This window comes from Puntigrus tetrazona, chromosome 24 (assembly GCF_018831695.1).
Source record: "Puntigrus tetrazona isolate hp1 chromosome 24, ASM1883169v1, whole genome shotgun sequence".
NCBI classification, from domain to species: Eukaryota; Metazoa; Chordata; class Actinopteri; order Cypriniformes; family Cyprinidae; genus Puntigrus; species Puntigrus tetrazona.
The window spans coordinates 19,782,410-19,800,701 of NC_056722.1; the positions used below are offsets into that span (position 1 = coordinate 19,782,410).

The following is an 18,292-nucleotide window of genomic DNA, read 5'->3' on the forward strand; positions in this document are numbered from 1 at the left end:
GACTGTGTGTATGAGTTATATAGCTTAATTCTCATTAAACCTTTCAGTCAAATCTTTATTTTTAAAATGCATAGGCCTATTATCAGCTGACTCATCGGCTTTGCACAAATTGTTTAGTCGACTCTGATTCTCAAGTGTCCAGTACATTTAGTGTGGGCTTTAGGGATGGGAACAGTGAAGCAGACACAGGAATCTGGCAACAGTCAGAATTCGCTTGACACCAGTTAGTGAGCCTGTTTCACTGTTTCAGTTGAAAGATCCGACACACAAAAGTGATTTACTCAGAAATTGTGTGTCTCTGTTTTGCAGTGCAGCTAAAAAAAAAACACCATGTGCTTTTCATTTGCATTTGCTGAAGCAGGAGATCACATCTTATTTGCACCATAGACGTATCTGTGAAGTACACTTTAGTTTCCAGCTGAACAAATTTGCCCTCTGTGGTTTTTGCACTCACAAGACTTGCTTTTAAACGTGCAATTTAATTAAGGCATATCGGGTTAAATGTTGACCTATAAGGACATGATGGCAGTCAACCAAAAAGGTGACCAATTTGCCAATAAAGGCAGGTGGTATAGTAAAACTTTGAATGTAAAGCAACTGGGAACAAATGACAGGTTCAAAAGTGTGATAAGTCCCCGCAAACATTTCCGTCCAGGAACCGAGGGTGGGAGTGATCTTTTCTGTCCCTCAGGCTCCTGAAGATTTTATGAAATGATTTATTATCTGAGATGGTGGTCTAGATAGACAGCAATTATGGCAGCCTTTTATGAATACATAAGAGAGGATGCCGCAATGCCATGTGCCCATAATGAGGGATTCATGTAAAACAGACAACAGACACTGAAAGGACAATGCCATGCTACTAATATTCCACTGACCTTCTATGACCTATTAATGAAATTCAACAATATTTGCATTGTCCAACCATGCATTTAGCCACTTTCAAGTCGCACTGTAATGGGATCTTTGCATGTTAATGTTACATGCACATTAAAAAGCATTCTAGGATTTAATACTTGTGTTTGACCTGTATGTGACGACTTGCACGATGAGCAGGAAGTTTGTGATGCCAGGTAGAGGGAGGAGAATTCAGGTGAGGATTTGCATAGCTCTGCTGTCTGTAGAGGACACCTTCCCCATCAGCTCTGAGCTCCAGTAGAGGTTAATACTCAGCAGTGAAGGATCACACACAAGTAATAGTGGCACCACCAGGTAAGAACAAAAAATGGTTGAATTATCCGTACTATGGTTGTAGTTTGATATTTAGACTTGCAAAATAATTAGTTTAGTGCATTAGGCTCAATCATGTTTAACATTTATGCATTTGGCAGACTCTTTTATCCTTGTGGAAGCAAAGCATACATTATACCAGTCAGTGCACTCAACCCCAATGATTTTAATCTCGCTACAGCACAGAGTTCTGTTTAAGAAATCTACTTTTCCAGTGAAATTATGCGACACATCATTTGTTTATACCTGTCCGCTTGTGGGTCAAAATCTGCCTAGTTTAAGATCTGAAACTCCTCTAAACTGGCAGAGCTGCTACCGCTGGGAATGGGTCGTCATGTCAAACCGTGGTCCAATCAGATGTATCCCTGGGCTCTGCGTGCTGAAGCCTAAATTAGGTCATGATCTTAATAAGTATTGTCGCTCTGTGATTCTCTGACTGCGTGGAAGAGAGCAGGAGAGGACCTTACAGAGAACAGGCAGGGCTTTTGACTGGCCATCATAGTAGAACACAAAGCGGTGAGGAGGTGTGGACCTCACGCTGGCAGCTGAACAGGTAAGGGCACAAGGGGGTCATGATATCAGTGTCCTGTGTCAGGCAAAGGTCAAAGTCTCTTCATCTATCACCTCTCACACTTTCTGAACTCTGTTTTCTTCCATTTTCATTATTTGATCCAGTAATGCTGTAACTTGACATTCTCTCTTAGGTTCAGGCATATTGAGGACATTTTGATCTAGGTCTCCTAAATATACCCACTTAGCACACATTTGTACATATATGCAAATATGCATCGCACGCAAGCTTGGTGGATATTCAATTATTTATTATTTAATATAAAAACATGTAAAACACTGATATGTATAGTATGTGTGTGTGCGTATATATATATAACCAGTAATATTTAGATTTTTCCATATATTGTCATATATAATTACTAATTAATTTATTAATAATATAAATTCTTTTATAAATAATTGAAAAACATAATATATGCTGTATGCAGTACATTATTTATTTTAAGCAAATGTATTAATATTGCTAATAAATAAAATAATTCTAATATAAAATGTATCATAAATATAAAATCATATGAAATAATATTATTGTATGTACAGTATGCCTGTTTATGTGTGTGTTAGAGAGATATTAAAAACTAATAGCTTATTATTATTATTATTATTATTATTTTAGATTCTGTATTTCATATTTCAAGTTTATATTAATAATAAATACATATTTTATGTATATAAAATAAACATGTGTAAAATATTATTGATTTCATAACCAAGTTTTTAATCATATAAATGAATAATTTTTCATTAAAATAACTAAATATTCATGTTTTTCACAATGATTTAAAAAAGATCTGATAACCATCTTGTTTACATGAAAGCAAAAAAATTGTTCACTTGACCAGGGTCACAAATTTGACATAGAAATATCGCTTATACTTCTATTCATTTCAACATTCAAAATGTATGTTTATTTCCGTTAATTTAAAGTTACATTTTGAGTCCCAGATTCACAATGTACAGATGTTTGGACCCCACTGCATGTGTTTATAGTAACAGTACTGTGAATGAGGCTATAATGGATCATATATAGCTTCTGTGAAGTGAAGAGTCAGGGTGGACAGAAAGCAGGTCCCCTCTGTGTATCACACTACTATTTATAGTGTGAACAAATCCCAGATATGAGCGGAATCCCCTGCTCCTCTACAGCCTGGAGTGAGGGACAGAAAGAGTGAGAGAGAGAAGGTGTTGAACAGAACCAGAACCCGATCACAGAAGTCAAGACCGCTTTAGTGTATTAAGAGAAAGACAGAAGAGAGAGAGAGAGAGAAAGATTGACATTTGTCCTGTCTGTCTCACAGCAGGGAACAGCGGTTTACTGTTACGCCAGCAGGTATGCAACTTTTGAGGACAGAGGGAGGATGTGTGCACGTGTGTGTGTGTGTGTGTGTGTGTGTGTGTGTGTGTTCATCTGCATGTGTGTGAAACAGTGTTATGCTCACAATAGATATATTTGACTAGAATTATTAGGATATAATGAGGCAGATAAAATGTGTTTAAATCAAAGTTTGACCTTTCCTTTAGCTTCCTCTAAAAGTACCCTAATTCTTACTAATTTCATATGATTTATGTATATGTTTTGTTTGCGTGGGACTAATGCGTGTGATAATGACTCAGGCCTCTGGCGGGATTCGGGCCTACATAACACACTCTAAAACAGCAAGCCGGTTTGATATAAACTGTAACTGTACTTTTACATAAGCATTAGCATTCTGTGATGGTACATGTAAATTCTTATTTTTTTTCTGTCTTGTGGTTTTTGGCGCAGGAGAATCAGATCGCATCTAAACATAGGATTGCAATGACGTGTGATGATTTACATAATATACAGAGTTATTCCGAATAATACAATCAATGAATTTAATTAACAAGCCATTCGACCTTTTGAATATCAAATACACATTTTGAAAATCTTGTCAAACCGGTTGGAAAGGTCTAGAACGTCTGAGAGACTTCCAATCATAGTGGGAATTTAATGCAAATAAATTGTGCCTGTGAAACCATTGTGGGAGTTTTTGAAGATGCAATATTCAGTGTGAGATTTCAGGATCTGGTGGGGTTTGTGATACTGTGGGTGGTTAAATGTAGAGTTTGAGACTGAAGGTAACGAACCTAGAAACTTAAAACACAATTTGTTTTTGCCAGAGGTGATTTGGCCCTAGTTTTATGCTTCAGTAATGTTTTTTTTAGTATATTTAGTTTTATCTTTGACTGATATTTTGGATACATTGAGGAGTTTTAGAAGGGTATTTCAGAGGAGTGTTGGACAGCTGCTCTTTGAAAGATAAATTTAGCTCAACACTCGGCAGCAGTGACTCCACACCACTAGTACTAATGCACTGCTGTTGATGTGCAAACAACATCCCTGGTTACGGTTGCTAAGGTTTTAAACACTACCAATCCTAGCCACCCCACTGAGACCTGTATTAAGTTTAAAAAAGAGGAGAGACAGAAAGTATTGATATGAATATTGCAGATGCACGCTGGCTGTAGCACTCAGGAGGATTCCTCTTTATGTCCCAGGTGTTCTCAGCGGGACGTTTCATCAGCAGCACAACCGAGCAAATTACGGGCAGAAAGCTCCCTGTGAGCACATAATCAAAGCTCATCTGCCTACAGCTGTGTTCATTAGGACACTGGATGATTTTACATATTTCCGAACAGCTTCCTGCAAGACAAAATGAGTCATTCAACATGCAGTCTCCTTTGTCTAAAATGTAAAGGTGCAAAGAATTTGTGTTGTCAAGTATGTAAATGTCTTTTTTTTTTAAATTTCCCTCCAGGACATTCTTAGGAAATGCTGCTTCCTTATAGCATGTCCCTATTATTTAGAATTAGAAGAAGAAAATTCTGTTCACCCCATATATATACACAATCAGAAATATATTGTGTATTTCAAGAAAGTATATCATGCTTCTTTAAAAAATAACATACAGAATTTGATTCTCTTTTTTAAAGGCTGTTATTAGGCTTTTATACTTGTAGACCATAAATCCCATAATGCTCAAATTGTACTAAAACTGATACTGATAATGCATATAATAAATATTTATCGATAATAAATAACGATGGCAATGATTTCCATTCACAGGATACTTTGTGAGTCTAAACTAAACTATTAATCTGAATATTTATTTCTTTATTTATTAATGAATGAGTGAAAATACAGCAGTGGTTTTCTTCTGGACAGGAATGAGAAACCCAATGAAGACTTCTGCTGAAACCCGTTTTCTTTTTAAGGCGGTTCTTGTAAGCAAAAAAACCCCAGTAATCGTGTGTTAGTAAAGTCATCCGAACTCTCACCAACTAAGCTTAAATATACCAAAGTCTCCCTGAGCTATTAATGAGCAGCTCTTTATTTATTTATTACATCAGTAGATATCCCACTTTTATGTTTCATATCTAGTATAAAGAGTGTGTAGGTGTGTGTTAACCCAGCCCTGTTCTCTCCATGTTAACATAAATGATTCAGGGGTAAGAGCTGCTACCTGCTCCTCTCTGCAGGAGTCACTAAGCAACTGAAAGACTATCCACGGGCACCTGAGAGCCGCAGGGGGCTTTACTTTTGACCGGCTTTCCGTAACATACATACACATAGCTACAGACGAAATACATGCATTCAAACCCACACCAGGCCGCTCCATCCATCTGATCAATGCATTCGGTCTCTTTCTGTCTTTTCTACAGCAGGAACGTGGACACAACTGCACAGAATGTCTAAACAGCCATCGTCCAACGTAAAAGCCCTGCAGGTGAGTATTGTGTGTTTTTGTGTTTACGTAATTTAAGATTAGCGTACAGTTTTGAACTTCTGTATTGATTTTACAGTTTCCCAGTGCGCTTTTCTTTGCTCAAAAACACTCAAGCATGTCAACATTAAATATTTTAATCTGAAAAGCCAGTTTCTGCTGAGTAAAAACACATTTCAATGTACATTGCATTACAGTACTCACACAAGGCCATTCACAAGTACATGAAATACATTATGGTGGTGTTGATGTGTTCCAGCTTTTCTCTTCTTGGTAGGAAAACATTTCTTATCTAAACAGAAACAATTGGTATAAAAATAGACTTGTACACTTTAACTAAAGTCCTTACAGCCATTTTCCTTTTTCTAACCGGAATACAGTTGAAGGGAAAATCTATGTAAACCCTGTGGTTTTGCATAAATTGGTGAAAATGCGAGCTGAATGTGAAGTCTGCTGAAACAAATAACCACCAAAAATCCGGTTTCATATCTATATTTTACACACTGGCAAATGTATGATTTAATATAACCAGTTAAATGTCCTCAAACGTCCTATCGTGTTGAAAAAAAAGAAAAGAAAATGTTTTTTTTTTTTTTTTATCAGATCCTGTATGACTAATTTATGCTGAAATCCAAAGGGTTCACATACTTTTCCCCAGTAACTATACATCTGGCTGGGCGCGATAACTTGGAACGAAAGATTTTAACGGTTCACCACAGTTTAGAGAACGATTTTTACAAACACTGAGCACCTCAGCCAAAAATAGACACCTTTATCTTTCCATAAAAACTCTCCATATACACATGAATCAAAAAAACAAAACAAAAACAAAGCCCAAGCGTACACAAGAATCAGAATACGGTCCATCAGAGAGCACAGATAGAAGGAAGACTGGTCATGCATGCAAAGACAGGAGCACATGGTCACTACTGTACAGCCTAAAACAGCCAACAAACAGATTTCATCCAGCGGCCTATACAGATGGAAAGCCAGACAAATTAAATTAAAGAAGGAAACAGGGTGAAAAAGAGAAGAAAACCAAGGGTTTGATGTACTGGACTATGAAATACATGCAAAACTGGAGTAAAGCCAAATCTTTATAAGCGTTGCGGATTGGTCGAGAGATGTCACATCATGCTCTAATCAAAACACTGTATTGCAAAATTGTAAACTGAATTTAGTCTTTGATCTTGTGTGACCAAATACAGCAGGACAATAATTTATAAAAACAGGCAGAACAGCGTATATTAAAAAAAAGGTTTGTGGTTGTATGTGGAAATTAAGGTAGATTATTATTATTACTATTATTAAACATTTTCCCATCCAAATTTACATTAGCACAACGCAACAAAATTACCATTCTTACGTCTGTGAAAATATATTTTATATATTTATATGTTGTTATAATTAGAATTACATTTACTAAACAAAATATTAAACAGTATTAATAACTTTAAGGGTAATGTGCTTTTTCGTCAAATAATTCTATTTAAGATCAATATTATTTCTTAACTTTTGATTTTGGGGTAAAATGTGACCCGCTTTCGTGAGATTCACCAAAATGATAGGATGGATGAAAAACACCAATAATAATATTTAAGAAAAGAGATGTGGCAACAATCCAGATACTTTCCTTCTAATGTAAAGCTTTAAACGCATTTACATTTTCACATTTGGACTTTTTGATAATGCATGCCGCGTTTAGACACCACATAATAAAGACCAGACTAAAAAAGACAGGCTGTCTGCGTCGGTGCTCAGCAAACAGAAGGATGTCTGTCATCTCACTGTTTTATCTGTTGCCCGCAGCTCATTTTCATACAGGCACTTTGCTCTTTATGAAATACAAACTCCAGCAGGAAGACACGTCCAGCAGGTTTTGTGGAAAGGTTTGGTTTCGATAACTACGCTCGACCATTGCACAATATTACGTGAGCTTAAATGACTTTGGTACTCAGGTGATTGGATTATATGCACGGTTGCAGTAGGAGGTGAACAGTTTCAGGGATGCTTTCACCTCAGCGTCTGTGAGGTATAGCAGCGGTGGTAACCGGTTCATTGGATTTTCTTGTCTGTTTCGAAGGCCAACCTTAATATTCCGATGGGGGCTCTGCGTCCTGGGGCGGGACATCCTGTGAAGAGGAGAGAAGATACAGTAGATACAGTAGAGGAGGTCAGATTCTGCTGAAAGAAGCTCACATACACACATTCACACACTTTCATCAATAAATGACTAATAGATACACGTAGAGACAACTGTAATCATGTAACCAGATGATGACATTTAAATGTATGTTTATATATATAATGGTTGTGAAATAACTAAAAACGAACACAATAAAACACATTAAAAACATGATAACATAATAGCAAACATGATTTTTGAAAATTTAAAAACGAATCTTGTGTTGATCCTTCCTGGTAAAGAGCCGTTTGAGTGAAATAGTCTCAACAAATCTGTTTTTGCAAATAAACTTTTTATATATGTTTATTTATCCAATTTTTTTAATATTAACACATCCAATACTGTAATATATAAGAACTGACATTATTTAATTTAAATTTTTCCTACTGATGATTGCAATTAGAATATAATTTTTTAAAAATGATACTTTTACAATGTTTTAAAATCAAGCATCATTTTTTGTGAAGTACAAAAACACTAAAAAAACTTTTTAATACACACTTTTTGCACACAGCAATAAAAAGTAAAAGTTGGAAAAAAAGAAAGAAAGAAAAAAAAATACTTTTTTTTACTAACTAGCAACAATCAGATGAAATACATCATTATTAATGTGTTAAATGATGTACTGTGTGAACAGTTTTTCCGTTTAGTTAAATGACAAGTATAAACAACTATAATGACAATTATCTAAATGTTTTTTTTATATTTAGTAAAAAGAAATGCTAGGATCTGCTTTATGATTTTTGCAACTTTTTTTAACTTAAAAAAAAGTTTAAATAAGAATTAATGGGCAAACTATAATAATGTTTATAATAAAATGTCAGAGATTTATATTACACTGTGCTCATGAAAATGCTTTTAAAAATAAAAATTTAATAATTTTAATTTTATTTAAATTGTATTCATTTTTTTTTAAATTAAGTTTATTTCTTCTTTTTATTTTGGCAGTAAAATATGGCATTTTCTTGAGAGATTTTGTAAGGGCCAGTCGGTAATATCTCTCACTATTGATTTCACAGGCGTCCGCAGTGACTCCAGAGGAAAAAAAGGCCCTGCCTGGTGCCGTGAAACTACCAGGCCCCGCTGTCGACCTTTCCGAGCTCCAGAATGTAAAAAGCGAACTCAGATGGGTCACCAAGGACTAAACAACACGGGGTAAATCTGACAGTCAAATATATGCACTCACACCCATTTTTTTCCCGCCTACCTTTTTTTGGTTAGTCAAAAAACTTAAGTACACACATACAAATACGAGCAGGAACTAAAAAGCAATTGTTTTCTAAATGCGTCACATCATGTCTGAACTCATCTAGAAAGGCTCCATGCTGTTCACACAAATAACCACACGGTGTCAGTAGCAGTAAAAGAAGTTCGCACGTGTGTTAGCGTGCATATGTCAGTGCTGGAGTGTGTAAAGGGGTATGAGCGTGAATCAGGCTCTATTAATACCCCACAGATCAGTGGGGCAGTGAAAGTCCGTCTGTTGTGTGCAGTCCCAGCATGCCTTACCAGACTTCCCAATTATAGAGCAAAACATGCTCTGTGACCCACTCTACAGAAATACAAACAGAATTTGCTAACCAAACTACCTTGAGATTGCACATGTTTTTATCAAATTCTTCTCTTTTTCACAGGTGACTCCGCCCCCATTTTATTCGAGGCTTTGGTTATCTCCACCCAATCAGGTTCATGTATTTACAACTCCCAGAAAATCGGTTGCAAAGGAGTCAACGACAAGCCTTAATGATGACACTACCTAGTGACCCGAGAATAATTCAGGGGGTGGATTCTATCAGAGCAAAGACTGATGGGAATTGAGCAACTCGAAGCTCTGAACCAGGGTTTAGTTTGTCTAAAATAGGTCACTGCTTTTTAAACCTCCCTGTATGCTATTCTGTATTTTGTTTTAAAATGTACTGTGTGTTTAACTTTAAGGGATGGTTCACCCAAAAATGCATATTCCTAACCCTCACAAGTAAACTATCCCTTTAAAGTTTGATTTTATAGATGTTCTGTATTCTCCTGCTACCATCAATGAATCATAAAACAGAATATATGAGACTGAAGACATTAGCTAGTATGATTCATCTTAAAATTCCACCATTCTCCTTAAAAAAAAAGCCAGATTGTGTCTTAAAACAACTCGAACAAATGTGACACCATAAAATCAATTTTCTTTTCATGTATTTTACATCTAGAAGATTAATATGCAAATAATTGCTATAAATTTGATTAATTAGTCAGAATGTCATGCATTTAATTTGATTAAGTTTCCTCCGATTGACAGCCCTGCTTAAAACGCCTCATGCTGCAGGCTTGTTTTCACTCCCTACACATCTCTTTATTTATCTATGGCTTTGTTCTTGTGTGTTGCAGTACATGAGTAGGCTGTTGCATAATAAAACATGATTTCACGTTCTCTCCAAGAGCAAACCCGTAGGAGGAAGCCAGCACTTGTTATCCTTGAACAAATTGAACTGGATTTCAAATGCCGCACCATCGGTTTGTTATGTACATAAACTGGGATCAGTTTAACAGTGTAAAGCTGCTTGTCTCCTCACTTGTAAATCACATCATATGTGTCTGTTTTGCTCTATGATCTAGTTTACTAGCAGCAGGTGTCATGGCCTTTGAGTGAAAGTGTCCTTATTAAAGATCATGTATTGCTCCTTAGATTGGAGTCAGTCTGCATTGAGAGCTGGGAAACACGTGCATATATAATTCAGATGAATTGTCTACATTCTATCATTTGAAAGGCTCTATTTTATGTACGATTGCTTTGAAACATATCTTGCGAATTGATCTTGAATCGAAAGACAAGCAACTAACAAGTGTCCAAGCGTCCAATGAAATACATTCAAACCTGTTTAAAGCTTTCCAGGATGCACCTCATGGTTGAGAGATTGAAAGGCAGTGATATAACAGGACCTATCAATCATGTAGAATTGGAATGGAATTTTTTTTGGATTAAGCATCTGGCAGTGGTGCCTGGAACACAGAGAGAGTGAGCAGCTGTCTAACTAATCAACAAAGCCTTCATAATTCCCTTATTACCCACAATGCAATGCAATGCAGAGAGCCTGTAATTCTAAAACTTCTAACTGAGAAGCTTAGAATACCTAAACTTCATTCATTTCTTGATACAGTGTTCTCTGCTAGCATATGCTTTCCATTATACATTTCAGATTGTATATCAATAATATGTGTGTTAATTCAAATGAATTTCTCACCTGTAAGCCTTATGTACACCAGATAATATCCAAATAGTTCACCATGACCACCAGAGCCAAAAAACAACCCCTTACAGGAAGAACAGACACTTATATTTAGAAAGCCACTCAGGTCTGGCAGCATTCTGGACTGACGTGTCAAAACAGCGAGACCACAGACTGCCTGCAAGTAGCTGAACACATAAATCAGTAAAACTGCAATTAAATGCATAAAGGAACTCATCAGATGTGAAACTGTTGATAATAAATTGTATTTATAGACGGAAGAAACCATGATACTGCAAAAGGTCTTCAAGCATGCAATGAAATGGAGTCTGGTTTTGTTGACGAAATATAAAAAGTGCACCACAACTAATGCATCTAATTTAGACTCCCGTAGTTGTAATGTGTGTTTAAATATATCCACCGATGCATAACAAGCTTGAGTGGAAAGACATGCCAAGGTCCCTATAAGGCCAATTACTTGTTTTAAAGTGAGAATCCAAAGGGGTTGTAAGGTGAGCACAGGATTTGGCAGTACAAACGGTGAGTCTACAGAATCACTTCCTTGAGACACAAGTGGCACACACACAAGCACGCCCCTCTATGATTCATCATGACCCGTTGCAGTCACACTTGAGTGTAAATGCATTCACAACTATCTCCAGTTACCAATTACCTCGTAGATGTGTTGTATTGCAAATGCTTTAGACAGTGAAGAGACCAGTGTGATCATGTGCAGAGGGTGTGAGAATGTAACCAGAAGCGCTATCATAATCATCCCTTGCTCTTATATTTAATACCCCCTCCCTGCAATCTTGCCTGATGCTGCCCTATCCCAGCTCTGAGCCAGCAGCTATTCAGGGAGGATGAAGGGTATGATGTTCACGAGGTTGGGATGTGTCCTTTTCGCTGTGGATCACACTTACACACTACAAGTCTATAAATCAACCTCACTTTTCACCGATCTAGCCAACATAATCAAGCCAATTTCTGTAGTCTCCTTACAATCACACTTGCACACTGTAAACAACCTTTATTTCTTTGTCTTTGTGTCTTCCTGACTAAATATTCTTACTTTGGTTCTCATTGTCCTCTAGGCAAGATTCCCATTCTTATTTCTCTTTTCTGGCTAGACTGTGTCCTGACTGTCCCTCTGATCAACTCTGAGTTTCTATTCCTGTCATCTTGGTAAGATATGGCTTCTGGTGGCGACAGATAGAAATCCAGTGCTGACTAACTCCCTTATTTATCAAGAGATGACCTCAGATCTGCATATCATAATAAACCCCCAGCCTGATCCCTCCCGCTCTCAGTGTTCCCTTCTAGCTAAATGGAAAGGGCAACTAGCTCAAAGTTGTGTTTACCCCCAGTGGCCCCAAAATGTCTGCCCATCATTCCCCCTCCCTTCTAGAGATCCGGTAGAAAACACATGCCTATCTTGTTGAGGCAAAAGGTTTGTCTGCCCACTGGGTGGAGGAGAAATGGTTGACCCTCCCCTTTGCACTTACGCATTTGATGCCTGTAGAAGTCATGGACCACATCCCAACAGACGCGGCTGGTGTACTGACCTTTTTCTTTTCTTCTGTCTTCTTCAATCTCGACCACTTTTGCAGGAGCAAGTTGACCTAACCACCTCCTCTCATCCATCTTTCCTCTTTATTTTGTACTTCATCATATTTGCATTCTCCTTGACTCCCTTATCTCTCGCTCTTCTTCTCCTAGTGATGAATTACTTCCTGATGCTCAGCAACAGTCATGGAGAAGGTGTTCTGTCTCGGTACCAGAGCTTGCGTCTCGAGGGACGAATGTGTGATGTTGTTTTGGAGGCAGGAGGTGTGGAGTACCCTGCTCATCGCACTTTGCTAGCCTGTTCCAGTGACTACTTCTGGTCTGTGTTTCAGGACTACACTCTGGAATCCAGTGCCCGTACTATCAGCTTGCCAGCCTTGTCATCTCTGGGCCTGGAGCAGATACTGGACTTCATCTACACTTCATGGATCTCACTGTCACCCTCCACTTTGGAGGTCACTCTGCAGGCTGCCTGCTATCTACAGATAACCCATGCTGTGGATCTTTGCACTCGGTACATCTCTGAAAGCATTGCTCCTGACAACTGCTGCTTTTTTGCTAACATCGCAGCTCGTTATGGCCTTTCTGAAGCATTTGACGACAGCAACACTTTTATTGGCTGTAACATGTGCAGAATACTTGCATCTGAGGAATACAAGACTGAGCTAATGGAGTTAAACACTGATTCTCTGCAAGAAGTGCTTGTAGCTGAGGAGATGCCAGGAGTGAAGGAGATAGACCTTCTGCAGCTGGTTTTGGACTGGCTAGAGTGCAACCCACAATCTGCCTTGCAAAGTAATGCATTGCTCAGTCGGATCCGATTTGGTTTGATTCCATCTGAAGAGCTGTCTCAACTTAGTGCACTTAAACCTGCTCTGCGAACACCCTTTGTCCGCAGCATAGTGCATAAAGCACTTAACTACCACCTTCAGGGTCCCCTACAACCTCTGCTACAAAGTGTGCACACCAGCCTAAGAGCCACAAAGAGCAAGATTCTTCTAGTGGGAGGAGGACCAGAGGCAAACAGGCCGCAGAATCAGATCATAACCTACGAACCTCGCAGTAAGAAATTCCAGCCCCTCTCAACATCTCTGCCAAATAAGCTACAGCACCAGGGAGTATGTGTTGTTGGGAACTTCCTCTTCATACTAGGTGGTGAGGTGGTGCATGTGGATGAGGAGAATGAGAAGACTGCTGTAATGAATGTGACTGACCAGGTGTGGCGCTATGACCCACGGTTTGAGCAGTGGGAGGAGATGGAACCGCTCTTGCAGAAGAGGGCACAGTTTGCTTGCTGTGTGGTGGAAGGTGTTATTTTTGCTATCGGTGGACGGGGCCAGAGGGGTGAGCCTGCTTTGTCATCTGTGGAAAGGTACAATATGAGGGAAGGATGCTGGCGCAGTGGCATTTCCCTACCGTATTCAGTTCATGGGCATGCCTGTGCAACTATTGGAATAGGAATCTACATCTCAGGGGGCATCCATGTCAATAACCCAGAGAGTAGCAAAGAAGTGCTGTTTCTGAATGCCGTTAAAGGGAATGCCTGGCAGATACGTTCTAACATGTCCATTGCCAGATTTGGCCACCAGATGGCAACAGTGACGGGAAGAATTTACACCTTTTTGGGAATGTATGAGCCCTTCTGTGACATTGAACGCTACAATCCTGAGCAAGACCTGTGGACCCGTCTAAAGCCCCTACTGAATGACCGCTTCTGCTATGGTTTAACTGCAACAGGGGGTAGACGTGTGCTTATGTTCGGAGGCAGAAAATGGCAGGAAGGACAGGAGGTGTGTACAACAAATGTGCTCGAGTATGACACGGAATATGATGCCTGGAGAGAAGTGTGTAAGCTACCAAGACCCTTGTGTGGGATTCAGTGTGCCATAATGACTCTTCAAGACCCTCCAGAGACCTAAAAGTCAATTACAAACACCATCCCACATACACACAGACAAACAGATGGCTGTCATGGGGCACAGAGAGTTGAAGGACAGGGGTTATCTTTGTGTCATGGATCCATGGATTGTAAAGTGGCAGGGAAACAGGATTTCTATTTACCCAGATATAGAATACCTCTGTGGGGGTAATGCTGTTAGTGTTTTACAGCAAGCAGTAAGGAGCTCCTGCAACTAGGTCACTATGAATAGGGTAGAGAAAGTCATGACATTGATAGATGACTTGTCATAAAGACGTCCTGAGAAATGGCATAGATCCTCTAAGGACACCGGAGAAAAAGACATAATCAAACAGACATTTCAAATCACTTCACGCTCTGGTCATTGAAAAGCATAAAGGCATAAAGAAAGGACAGACAAATGGAAAAACAATCTAGATAAGGACAAATTTGGACAGTTTAATTATTTGGCAATGCATGAAGATCAGAGGTGACAGTCATAATGTCTTATGATAGAGAGACAGCTGCCATGAATGTTGGATACAGACTGTAAAAGGAGGCTACACTCACAGACGCTGAGAAAGCCAAATTAGACCATTGATTTGGAAGGGCATATGGGAAGTCAAAGTGGACAAGGACAAGTATCAAGATCATTGAGTGTGTGTGGGATGCAGATAAGCCAAAGGAGAGAGGATGAGGAGATTTTTAGAGAGCAATGACAATAAAAAATGCATAGTCACAAATATATATCTGACAACTCAGGCCATGCATTCAAGTCTAGATATATTCTAATATGGTGTCATTAGAATACCTATATATGTGAGATACGCCACAGTAGCAGTAACTAGGGTGGTATATATAGCAACTTCATCATATATTTAATATATACTATTAGACCAACCATTTACTGGTTATATAAACGCAACTGTAAAATGAATATTGTTGACATAATCCTTCAATGGATCAATGCAAAGACAGAGAAAAGTAAATAAAATATTTGACTGCTAAAAATCTCTTTTGCAGCTTGTGGGTATCTTTAAAGTCTTTGTACTGATTTAATGATCACTGCGAACAAAAATTGGCTGGTAATAACAAAACATTTGTGAGATTTGAGTATGAGATGCCTAACCTGGTTTGCTGATAAGAAAATCAGACTGTCCCATCTGAACTGTCTAAAGGAAGGAAACCCATTGTCAACTCAAGACTCAAAACAAACCAAACAATGCTTCATCTTTATTCATTTTTGTATGTCCATTCCCTTCACTGAACAGCCTGGAAACCAGCAAGTTTCTGAAAGAAAAAAATAAGCTTTCTAGGATATTTACATAGGCATCTATTTTTAAACCCCCACTGGAGAAAGATGCCCTTACTAATTTCTTGACAGGCTGCAGAGCTCTCAGGTGATTGTTTATGGTCAGGCACTCACCTTTAAGCCAAAGATGTCAACATCCATGTTGGAAATGGCAGCTGAGACACTGCCATTGATGAATGGGAATACTAAACTTTCTTAAGTTAGAAGTTAGATTCAGCTCCTAATTTAAGAGTAAATATCAAGCATATAAAATAAAATCCATGCAAATGCAAAAAGTATAGCATGATTACATCCATAAAAGTTTATTGACTCTAGGTATAACCACACTGAAAACTGGAGAAAGCAACAATTCTCTTTTTAAATAATGTAATAAATAAAGTAAACTTTACCAGGTTATACTCGAAACACAACACATAGGAAACTGCACTGCCCAAATTACATGCCCTACTCATAATAAAGACAGGCAGCAGCACAGATACTGATGAACTAGAATGTTTTACAACAACTTTGTGTTAGAAAACGGGCTCCTAAAGAAATATAACATGGTTTTCACTAAATTAATAATAACTTTGATATATTACTAAAGTAAAATACCAATAGACATCAGTTCTAGTAGCTCTAAATCCACTGGTAATCACTTTCTCTAAGAGCTAATGCATTCCCATGATTCCCATGGACACATTAGCACCTGAGTCACTCACTCTGTCAAAATCAAGCTAATATTGTCTTAGATTACATACAGAATGAAATGTGCTCCATTATGTCATACCTGAAATGTCAATGTACATCATATAATACACATCTTATCATACAGTACAATAAACTCTCTTCTGAACATTCAGCGTGTTCTTAAAAATCTCACATAAAGCATCTTGGTGTCTGCTGAGAGCCTGAGTGCTTCTTGGTCTGCACGGCGTTCCTGACAGTTGAAATATTGACATTAAATCATTTGGCAGCTTCGGTTTAGAAACAAAAAAACAAATGTGATAGTGGTGTATCTACAAGCCATGCAGCAAGAGATGTTTTGCTCTGAGAGTTTATAAAGATGGACGACCTCCCGAACTTTGACATACATGTAATTTCAGGAGTCGAGTTGCTGCTTCTGACAGATGCTGGGGTGAGTTCAGGGCAACAGCTTTGATCGGCCGAGCCATGCGGCGAGTCCCTGGGCTGAGACCAGCGATGTGTCGTGATGACCACGGCTGTCATAAAAACTCACTGTTGTCTTGACATAAACGTCCCTAAACTAGCAGCACTGTTCAGGACAGCTGCATGGCAGCTTGTAGAAACAGAAAATTTGAATCCAAACAGAGGTATACAATACTGAAACAACACTGTCCTTTACGTTTTCCTATTTTTGAATCGAACACAATAGTCCATAAAAATTTCTTTGAGATTAAGCATTAAAAATGAATGGCACACCTTGTGCACGGACACACAATCACTTGTAAGTGCCGTCCCTGCTTACTCAAGGATGCAAATTTTTGCGCTAGGAACATCACGTGTAAATCTGTTTTTGATTATGAACTTTCATTTGCTAAGAGACACATAATTTCACCTCATGATATCAGAAAACCGTAGTGAGGAGAGAACTTCCATAATTTGACTCAAGTTACAGAGATAATGCTGCTTCTGGATAATGGAGCCTGTGCAATTTTCTACCAATCAAAGCCCACACACTTCACTGAATGCTCATCCGTTATCAGAGGCTGAGTTTGGCAAGGCGTTACGCTCTGTGGAGAAGTGTTCACGACACAGGCACAGAAATATTCCAGGTTCAATACAAGATGAGTGCTATCTACATCAATTTTAGCATTCTGTCAGTTATCATATTCAAATATTTGACTTGTTTCCAACTGGAAAAAGGCACAGGACCACGATGTATGGTGAAAATTTTGTTCACAACATAATTCATTTTCAATGAGTATTATCTAACGCTAACTTAAAATGTTTAAATGTGTAACTATTATTATTTAATAATTGAAAAACAAATTTCATACTGTACATTAATTCTGTGATGCCTAAATCATAGTATTTTACAGTACAACATTTTTATTGTTTAATTTTTCTTTAATGCATTTAGACAAAAATAATTTTTTTTAATTTTCTGCATGAAAATAATTATTTGGCATATTGTATCAACCACTGTTTTATTATTTTTTCAATTGCATACTGCAATTGTATGCTTTGCAGCCTTGTTGATCAACACTGATCAACTGATACTCTTAAACATTATGCATGATAATCATAATAATAAGGATTATTATTATTATTGGAGATTACTGGCCGATGCAGAAAAGCCAATAATAAAAGATAAAAAAAAATATTTTGTTGTAAACAACAATGTAATAAAATTAAAATAAATCACAAAAAAACGCTAATATTTGCTGTTGATTTGTAATCAATATATTGAATTTAGGCATCGCAACATTTCAATGTACAATGTAATATCTCATTTTCAGAAGTTCTGCTTCTAGAAAAGTCTCACAAGGATTATTTCGACAAATACAATGCAGCACTTTTCTGCCCGTAAATTACCTTCCCCAATAGACCATTCCATTTTAAGAG

General features: G+C 37.9%; 3 protein-coding genes across 6 annotated transcripts in view; 2 read left to right on the top strand and 1 right to left on the bottom strand.

The window, feature by feature from the left end:
• Nucleotides 1–1,160: 1,160 nt before the first annotated feature.
• smpx (small muscle protein X-linked) lies at nucleotides 1,161–10,407 on the top strand. 4 transcript variants are annotated; one of them, XM_043225990.1, is made up of 5 exons: nucleotides 1,161–1,212; nucleotides 5,488–5,552; nucleotides 7,633–7,722; nucleotides 8,754–8,889; nucleotides 9,369–10,407. In XM_043225990.1, exons 2-4 carry the CDS (start codon nucleotides 5,514–5,516, stop codon nucleotides 8,877–8,879), a joined length of 255 nt encoding a protein of 84 aa, XP_043081925.1. In that variant the 5' UTR covers nucleotides 1,161–1,212; nucleotides 5,488–5,513; the 3' UTR covers nucleotides 8,880–8,889; nucleotides 9,369–10,407. The 4 variants fall into 4 exon arrangements, with proteins under 4 accessions (XP_043081925.1, XP_043081928.1, XP_043081927.1 ...); XM_043225993.1 differs by lacking the exon at nucleotides 1,161–1,212 and adding an exon at nucleotides 1,679–1,783; XM_043225992.1 differs by lacking the exon at nucleotides 1,161–1,212 and adding an exon at nucleotides 2,941–3,133 and having other exon boundaries at nucleotides 5,491–5,552.
• cnksr2a (connector enhancer of kinase suppressor of Ras 2a) overlaps nucleotides 5,671–18,292 on the bottom strand; it is a 75,976-nt gene continuing 63,354 nt past the window's right edge. The window contains exon 21 of the mRNA XM_043225986.1: nucleotides 5,671–7,681. Coding sequence (XP_043081921.1) covers nucleotides 7,640–7,681 — 42 coding nt within the window. The 3' untranslated portion in view covers nucleotides 5,671–7,639. The remainder of the gene's footprint in view (nucleotides 7,682–18,292) is intronic.
• LOC122329624 (kelch-like protein 34) lies at nucleotides 10,611–15,423 on the top strand. The gene has a single exon (XM_043225988.1). It carries the CDS (start codon nucleotides 12,428–12,430, stop codon nucleotides 14,432–14,434), a length of 2,007 nt encoding a protein of 668 aa, XP_043081923.1. The 5' UTR covers nucleotides 10,611–12,427; the 3' UTR covers nucleotides 14,435–15,423.

Coding starts and splice junctions, on each gene's coding strand:
- LOC122329624 (XM_043225988.1), top strand. CDS start 12,428: ATGGTTGACCCTCCCCTTTGCACTTACGCATTTGATGCCTGTAGAAGT.
- smpx (XM_043225990.1), top strand. CDS start 5,514: ATGTCTAAACAGCCATCGTCCAACGTAAAAGCCCTGCAG. Junction 5,553..7,632: donor CCAACGTAAAAGCCCTGCAG/GTGAGTATTGTG, acceptor TCTGTTTCGAAG/GCCAACCTTAATATTCCGAT. Junction 7,723..8,753: donor CAGTAGATACAGTAGAGGAG/GTCAGATTCTGC, acceptor TTGATTTCACAG/GCGTCCGCAGTGACTCCAGA.